At 55.1% G+C, this 8,594-nt stretch overlaps 1 protein-coding gene across 1 annotated transcript; it reads left to right on the plus strand.

Annotated features, from left to right (window-relative positions):
• Nucleotides 1-3,338: 3,338 nt before the first annotated feature.
• On the plus strand, nt 3,339-6,685 carry LOC119318041 (nitrate reductase [NAD(P)H]-like). The gene is made up of 3 exons (XM_037592545.1): nt 3,339-4,400; nt 4,496-4,636; nt 4,838-6,685. The coding sequence occupies exons 1-3, from the start codon at nt 3,428-3,430 to the stop codon at nt 6,421-6,423; spliced, it is 2,700 nt and encodes an 899-aa protein (XP_037448442.1). The 5' UTR covers nt 3,339-3,427; the 3' UTR covers nt 6,424-6,685.
• Nucleotides 6,686-8,594: the final 1,909 nt, after the last annotated feature.

Raw genomic sequence — 8,594 nt, forward strand, 5'->3', positions numbered from 1 at the left:
CTTTTGGGATGCACCTTGGGCACATGACCGAAAACCAAAGGAGAACGTACCCCTCATCTATGAGGTCCCAACAAGGAAAAATTTAAAGGTGAAGGTGGCCATCCATGCGGATGCTTGGGTTTCCAAAATCAAGATTTCCATCAACTTATCCATGACCCAACATCGTCAATTCATTGTTGTTTGGACTCTCATATGTGGTTTCCACCTTGATGAGCATGTCGGGGATGACATACTTTCGAAGCACACAAACAATGTTCATTACTCCTCCGCTTATTTGACACAATTCATGGGAACTTTCTACTCTCTTGATGGAGCAGACGGTTTGGAAGGCTTAGACTCCTCCAAAGGTCTAGTTCTTTACTTGGTTGCTCATTCAAGATAGGATTTGGACCACCGACCGTTTGACCAAGCGAGGATGGTCAAATTGCAATCTTTGCCCCCGTATGCATGAGGGCGCAAGAGTATGGGATGCACCTCTTTTCAAGTGTTGCTTTGCCCTTCGTTTATGGAATTTGGCTAACAAGCTGCTTCACCTCGGAACACATTGAAACTTCCTCTTGGCACCTCGAGCGATCCATCAAAGAGTGGTGGGTCAATTTTTCGGCATGATCATCCCCAATATAAAGGCCATGACATCTCTCGCAACACCCATTAGCTGGACTATTTTTTCAATAAGTGGCGCTTTATTACTTAAAAGATTTAAGCATTACATCCGGTCTCTATATAACTAAGATGCACACAGCCTAATAATGTCCTCTCCCAAAAAATAAAAAATAAAAAAGGCAAAATACAAAGAAGCATGTAGAGTTCGTATAACGCTTAAACCGTAGGAGGCCAATCCTAAATCATGCTATACACATGTCGAGTAAAAGTATCTCTCGCCGTAGTCTTCAATCGTATATACAACTCCGTAAATAGGTCTTAATTATTTGAAATACTAACAAGAACGACCGGGTGTTCGGACATAAGAGCACGTCACCACCAATCTTGCTCACTAGCATAAATACGAGGCTAGGTCATGAGTTATCGCAGGCGCCAAGAAATTGGAAAATTATTTACCCGGAGAGTAACAAACACTATTATGTAACTCGGGGTCATGTAAAACAAACTTTATTCTCTTCTTAACTAATGAATGCTTGTGATTGTACTGATGTTCAAAAAAAACTAATGAACGAGGTAAATCTTTTACCTTCATCATAAAAAAATGCGGCAATAACTCAACCGGAACGTTTTCTCTGTGCTTAAACGACGTGTTCTCTGAAAAGCGCCAAGCAGATTCCACGAATACCACGACACGACTCCGCGCAGCATATAGCAATCGCCGCGATCGCCCGCCCGAAGTTCTCAGCCGCACAGGCAAAACCACGAGCGGCACCACGTTTCTGGATGCCGGATGGCGAGAGCTGACATGAAGGTCGGCCTCCGGCCGGGAGATGTGGTTGTTGCAGCCAGTAGCTAGCTAGCAAAACAACAACAAAGGCGTGCATGAAAAGCTCAACAAGATCTGGCAACGCGAGGCAGTGGCCAACTGGGGAAGGCTCCAACTCCGGAAGCAGCCATCGGCCCATCGGTCGCGAGCGCACAGTGCGCCTCGCTCGCTGCATGCGACGCATCGCGCGCGTGCGTGCTACCTTGGCCGTCCCCGTCCCCGGCCCTGGCCCTTGGCGACGGCGAGGGTCGGCCCTCTCCGAGCTCTGGGATCCTGAGAAGATGCGTGCGGACCAAGAGCTGGCCACTGTTCAAGTGTCGATCAGCTGCTGCGTGCTGGACCCCTGCACGCAGGGAGAAGGAGAGAGGAGCATCCGTCCTGGCTCCTCGCGGCCGGTTGCTACCTGGCCATTGGAAAATGCCATGCGCCAGCGACTTGTTAACAATTACCCTGCCGCTGTTATGCTGCTGCTGCTACTACTACTCATTAACTTACTTTTGTGCTGCTTAGTCAAGTAATCATACTTTGGGAGTGGAAAGTATCCTGCTAATACTCTATGCTTTGCGATAAGATACGGTTAGTGCATTGGTGTAAGAAATGGTGTTTGTTGCCAGGTTGTCGATGGAGTAGTGATGTGCCTACGAGCTTTTTCTGTGGAAAAAAATGAATAAGACTTTGTGGTTTGACTTTCCACTTCGTTTTTGTTTCTCTCGGCGTGAGAAAAGTATGCAGATATATAGATCGATGCTGCCCTTACGGTTGTTTAAAAGGAGAGACGCATATGTACGCAGTGTCTGCTCTGTAGAGCGTAGAGGTCACTTGACCCGAGACGCGATCGTTGGTGTCGAAACATCTAGGGCGTCGCCGTACGTGTAGACGCAACGAGCTGCACGTACGCTTGGCACTGCTAACGCGCCAACACGCGGATCAGCAGCTGTCGTGTACGTGCCATGTATAATCATGAACTCCACCAATCATGCATTTTTCTTCTTATTTTTCATTTGAAACGGAAAGTTCATCAGACATCGTGCTAATGGTGGTCGGCTGGTTGGATCCGCCCATCTACGTTGCGTCCACCATGGGAACGGGTGCTGCAGATTAGCCGATTATACTAGACTAGGATTAAACTAGTATGATCATTGGAAGAAGCGAAAAGAAAGGAAGCAGAGGAGAAGCCACACGAGAGAGCCAGAGGCCGTCTCGGTACTTTTCTTGCACCCGTGGAGGCTAATTTTCCACGCCAAAAGTAGTAGTAATGCAGTATAGTTGCTGCATGTGTTCAAATCACACGAGCCCGTCATTCAGGACAACACACACTCTTCCACGGCATTCACCGCCTAGCTTTACATATCCATCAATTGTGCATGTGCGCCATGATTAGACTTCCTTGTACCGTTTGCCGACCAACTTAACTCCATAAACCTGCTGTTTGAATTGTCTAATTATGGAGGGACTACTACGTACGTACGACACAATGGCCACACGAATGGTCGCCACCGTCTGCTAAGAGCAAGTGCTACTAAATCAGCTCACGAGCCTTGAACAGGCGTTTGTTTGGAGTACGGATCAGGAAAAGAAATGCCCCGCCCAAAAAAACAAAAAAAGAAATGCCCCGCCCAAGATCCAGAGGAAATCCTGGCTACCTGCGTTTCGCCTGCGCGTGTGGTGACGTCAACTCGTGTTGATTGATGCATATAGATTACTTACAACAGTTACACCCAGTACGTGTGCATGCATCAGCACTGGCAATTGCAGTTTGGCACCACATGTAAAAAAAATCCTTGCAATTTGGCACCACGCAACGCAGTGGTGTAGTACTACTATACTCGAACGGAACGCCTCTTCCCTCCCGTTTCCGTCCCTATATAAGCCGCGCGCCACCACTCCACAGCTTCCAAGAGCGCACCGCCGGCCATCCCGAGCTTCTGAGCTTGTCTTCCATTCCACCACACCGATCCCGAGACTTGTACCATCCCACCTGCTTGCCTACAAGTGACAATGGCGGCCTCCGTCGAGTACAACCGTCAGGTGTCGGCCCACCCGTGGCCGACCAATGCGCAGCCCAAGGCCGCCTTCGACCTCTTCTCCTCCTCCTCGGCCGGCAACGGCGGCAGGCGCCGCTCGGGCGCGGACTCCGACTCGGACGACGAGGACGGCATCCCGCCGGACTGGCGGTCGCTCTACAGCCCGCGGCTCGACGTGGAGCCGTCGGTCAAGGACCCCCGCGACGAGGCCACCTCCGACGCCTGGGTCAAGCGCCACCCAGCGCTCGTCCGCCTCACCGGCAAGCACCCGTTCAACTCCGAGCCCCCGCTGCCGCGCCTCATGTCCCACGGCTTCATCACCCCGGTGCCGCTCCACTACGTGCGCAACCACGGCGCCGTGCCCAGGGCCGACTGGTCCACCTGGACCGTCGAGGTCACCGGCCTCGTCAAGCGCCCCGTCAAGCTCACCATGGAGGAGCTCGTCACGGGGTTCCAGGCCGTCGAGTTCCCCGTCACGCTCGTGTGCGCCGGCAACCGCCGCAAGGAGCAGAACATGGTGCGCCAGTCATCGGGCTTCAACTGGGGCCCCGGGGCCATCTCCACCACCGTGTGGCGCGGGGTGCGCCTCCGCGACGTGCTGCGCCGGTGCGGCGTCATGGGCGCCGGCGTCGCCTCGAACGTGTGCTTCGAGGGCGCCGAGGACCTCCCCGGCGGCGGCGGGTGCAAGTACGGCACCAGCCTCCGGCGGTCCGTGGCCATGGACCCGGCGCGCGACGTCATCCTCGCCTACATGCAGAACGGCGAGCCGCTGGCGCCCGACCACGGCTTCCCCGTGCGCGTCATCGTGCCGGGCTTCATCGGCGGCCGCATGGTGAAGTGGCTGAAGCGCATCGTCGTGGCCTGCAACGAGTCGGAGAGCTACTACCACTACCGCGACAACCGCGTGCTGCCGTCACACGTCGACGCCGAGCTCGCCAATGCCGAAGGTACTTTCGATTTGCCTTCTCTCCTAGGAGTAGCCGACATGCCGGGTGACGACGACGGCGGGCCTGACGGTGTCTGTGTTGTCTGGATGTTTCAGCCTGGTGGTACAAGCCGGAGTGCATGATCAACGAGCTCAACATCAACTCGGTGATCACCACGCCCGGACACGACGAGGTGCTGCCCATCAACGCGCTCACGACGCAGAAGCCGTATACGATGAAGGGATACGCCTACTCCGGTGAGTCCCCCCTCCGTCGTCACCCAACTGACATCACCCCTGTCGAATGATTCTCGGCTCTGTCTGATACATGTCGTGTCGCTATTCATTTTGGGCTTGGGCCTGATCGATACAGACAAAGCCTCGTAACTTCCAGCCTGTTCGTTGTATTTGGGCCTGGGTTGACTATTCTAATATTGGCGGTGTTGTTCTTTTTGACAGGCGGTGGCCGGAAAGTTACGCGGGTGGAGGTGACCCTGGACAGCGGCGAGACGTGGCAGGTGTGCGAGCTGGAGCACCCGGAGCGCCCGACCAAGTACGGCAAGTACTGGTGCTGGTGCTTCTGGTCCGTCGACGTCGAGGTGCTCGACCTGCTCGGGGCCAAGGAGATGGCCGTGCGCGCCTGGGACGAGGCCCTCAACACCCAGCCCGAGCGCCTCATCTGGAACCTCATGGGCATGATGAACAACTGCTGGTTCCGGGTCAAGATCAACGTCTGCCGCCCCCCCAAGGGCGAGATCGGCCTCGTATTCGACCACCCCACGCAGCCCGGGAACCAGTCCGGCGGCTGGATGGCGCGGCAGAAGCACATCGAGACGTCCGAGACCACGCAGGGCACGCTCAAGCGGAGCACCTCCACGCCCTTCATGTCCGCCGCCTCCGCCCAGTTCACCATGTCCGAGGTGCGCCGCCACGCGTCCAAGGAGTCGGCGTGGATCGTCGTGCACGGCCACGTCTACGACTGCACCGGCTTCCTCAAGGACCACCCCGGCGGCGCCGACAGCATCCTCATCAACGCCGGCTCCGACTGCACCGAGGAGTTCGACGCCATCCACTCCGCCAAGGCCCGCGGCCTCCTCGAGATGTACCGCGTCGGCGAGCTCATCGCCACCGGCACCGACTACTCCTCTCCACAGAGCAGCAGCGGCGACCTCGCCGCCATCGTCGAGGCCCCTCCTGCTGGGGTTGAGCCCTTGGTGCTGCCGCCGCTCTCGACGACCGTTGCGCTCGCCAACCCGCGGGAGAAGGTGCGCTGCCGGCTCGTCGACAAGAAGAGCGTGTCCGACAACGTGCGCCTCTTCCGCTTCGCGCTGCCGTCGCCTGACCACAAGCTCGGCCTGCCCGTCGGCAAGCACGTGTACGTCTGCGCGTCCACCGGCGGCAAGCTCTGCATGCGCGCGTACACGCCCACCAGCTCCGTCGACGAGGTCGGCCACGTCGAGCTCCTCATCAAGATATACTTCAAGGACGAGGACCCCAAGTTCCCCGCCGGCGGGCTCATGTCGCTGTACCTCGACGCGCTGCCGCTCGGTGCACCCGTCGACATCAAGGGCCCCGTGGGCCACATCGAGTACGCCGGCCGCGGCGCCTTCACGGTGGGCGGCGAGCCCCGGTTCGCGCGCCGGCTCGCCATGGTGGCCGGCGGGACGGGGATCACGCCCGTGTACCAGGTGATCCAGGCCGTGCTGAGGGACCAGCCCGATGACACCACGGAGATGCACCTCGTGTACGCGAACCGCACGGAGGACGACATGCTCCTGCGGGAGGAGATCGACCGGTGGGCGGCCGCGCACCCCGCGCGGCTCAAGGTGTGGTACGTGGTGAGCAAGGTGGCGCGGCCGGGAGACGCGTGGGAATACGGCGTGGGTAGGGTCGACGAACAGGTCCTCAGAGAACACCTGCCTTTGGGCGGAGACGGCGAGACGCTCGCGCTCGTCTGCGGGCCGCCGGCGATGCTCGAGTGCACGGTGCGCCCGGGGCTGGAAAAGATGGGGTACGACCTCGACAAGGATTGCCTCGTCTTCTAAGCAGATATCACAGGCCGCCGCGCGCGACAATGTTTAGCTGTACATAGCACGTAGTAATCGTAGCATAGTAAGCGCGGGAGTCGAAATTCTCTTGAGTTCTGGTACATACTAGTGGAGGTGGTCGATCGGACGGTGATGGCCAAATCGGCCATGGGAGTGCAGCCTGTTGTCCTTGTTGTGACGATCTATGTATGAATTGATGACACTATTAGAGCAATAATAAAAAAGAAGAATCGTTTGCAAAACGAATCTTCAACGAGTAGCTTGCGCCTGAAAAATGGCTGAAACGAATCTTCAACCGGTGTTTGCTTATGCCGTCACCGGCGAGCGCATGGACTACGGCCAGAGACCATGGTGATCAATGGCCTCCGGCGGCGGTCCTATGTGCGTTGTCGGCATGGTGCTCGGTACGGCGCAGTGGCTCATGCTTCGTCTGGTGGTCCTGCTTCGACGGTTCTGCTGATCCTGTCTCGGCCTTGTGTCGCGACCAACGATGGTGGTGGCTGTGACCGTTGTTGACCTTTCTAGAGGCATCACTAATTTGTTGCAGCACCCCTCCTGCACGGATCCGGCCACACTCTCGTGCAATGACAACCGGGAGCATGCTCCGCGTGGTCCTGCTGCTCGTCGTTCCTCGCCTCCTTTGCTCGTCCTCGTCCTCGCCGAAGACGAAAGTCACACGCGCACTCGCACGCTGGAAACAATACGCTCTATCAGTGTGAGTTGAATACTCAAGCCACCAGAAATTGGTGTACCAATCTTTTTGAAATCGACGACAGTGTTTAGACTTTTCATCAAATGGATATTCTTCCAACTCCGGTCGATATTCTCCCTTAGATATATAGAAATGCTGAGCACTTGTCCGATGGGAGCTCCCAAATTTGATAACGCTTATCAAGGTCTCTCTGATAAGGTCTTGTGTGGTTATAACTTCAGCTTGTTCTGCATCATTTACCATGTCCGGCATATCCTGATCAGAAGCGTTAACTTTGGAAGTTTTGATGGTCATTACAGATGGGGTAACGCTGCTGGATGCAAATGGAAAACCTCGGCGTAACAAAAACAACATGCGTTGTAACAAAGGTTGTTGTAGGGGAGCTGAGGATAGTGAGGTCGACGCCGGTTTTGGCAACCAGCACGGCGGTAATAAAGGGAAGCCCTTGCGAGGACCATGTACTTGCCCACATCCCTATTTCTCAAACTTTGCCCCTTTTCCAAAGAATGTACGCGATGTAGCAATAGTGCAGATCAGGTCTTGTATTCTTTAGTTTACTCATCGAGAGAGTACACCAAGCAGAAAATTGGGCCATAAAGATGGACTGGGAGGGTCTACTCTAATTAGCGTCTCATCCAGCACAACCCATGACATCCCCCGCGAGACGACATCTTCCCTTTCCTCAAATCCATCCCCTCGAGCTCGGACCCTTCTCTCCGGTCAGTGCAATACAAGCGGGCGCGAAGAGAGCGACCGCCACCGTCCTCGCCGTCAACTCCGCTCGCGCACCTAGAGTGTCCTAGGCCTGCAACGCCCGTACCTTCATAGGCTTCGGTTGGCTGTGCATCTCGTCTTCTGCACCTTGCTAGTGGGCGGGGCTCTTCATCTACGTCGTCAATGTCGGGCTCGCCGCGAACCGAGACAATCATGCTTCGGGAGCTCCTGCTGCTCGCCTCCTCTTCTCGCCCTCGTGCTCGCCGAAGACTTAAGTCATAAGTCGCACGCACACTCCGCACATGAATGAATGGCTTTTCCTAGTATATGTAGGAATGGTATTCGAAAAAGGTATGATGAAGAGAACAAAGGTGCCACGGATCAGTGAGGTGGCGCAATCCAGACCCCTGCCGGATTGCCGGTGAGCATCCCTAGGATATTTAATGACATGATGATGATCCTTCTTTTACAATCTCAAGAGTAGTTTACTTAGTTCAAGTTTCTCTGTTTTCTATCCAACTTTTCAAGTCAGTCGAGCTATCCATTCTAATTTCTTTAAAGAGGAGCTTTGATGCTTACAGTTCGTTGTTTTTTATGTTTCTAATGTTAAAGCCTTGGTCTCTTTTCTCCCATATTTCACAAGAATTATAAGAAGCAAGTATATGCTCGGTAGCATTTACAAGCAAATGGATTTGGTAATATAGGCATGCATCACTGGTACCGTAACGTGCTATACAAACGA

The sequence above is a fragment of the Triticum dicoccoides genome, chromosome 6A (assembly GCF_002162155.2).
Source record: "Triticum dicoccoides isolate Atlit2015 ecotype Zavitan chromosome 6A, WEW_v2.0, whole genome shotgun sequence".
NCBI classification, from domain to species: Eukaryota; Viridiplantae; Streptophyta; class Magnoliopsida; order Poales; family Poaceae; genus Triticum; species Triticum dicoccoides.

Coding starts and splice junctions, on each gene's coding strand:
- LOC119318041 (XM_037592545.1), top strand. CDS start 3,428: ATGGCGGCCTCCGTCGAGTACAACCGTCAGGTGTCGGCCCACCCGTGG. Junction 4,401..4,495: donor CGAGCTCGCCAATGCCGAAG/GTACTTTCGATT, acceptor TGGATGTTTCAG/CCTGGTGGTACAAGCCGGAG. Junction 4,637..4,837: donor GAAGGGATACGCCTACTCCG/GTGAGTCCCCCC, acceptor TCTTTTTGACAG/GCGGTGGCCGGAAAGTTACG.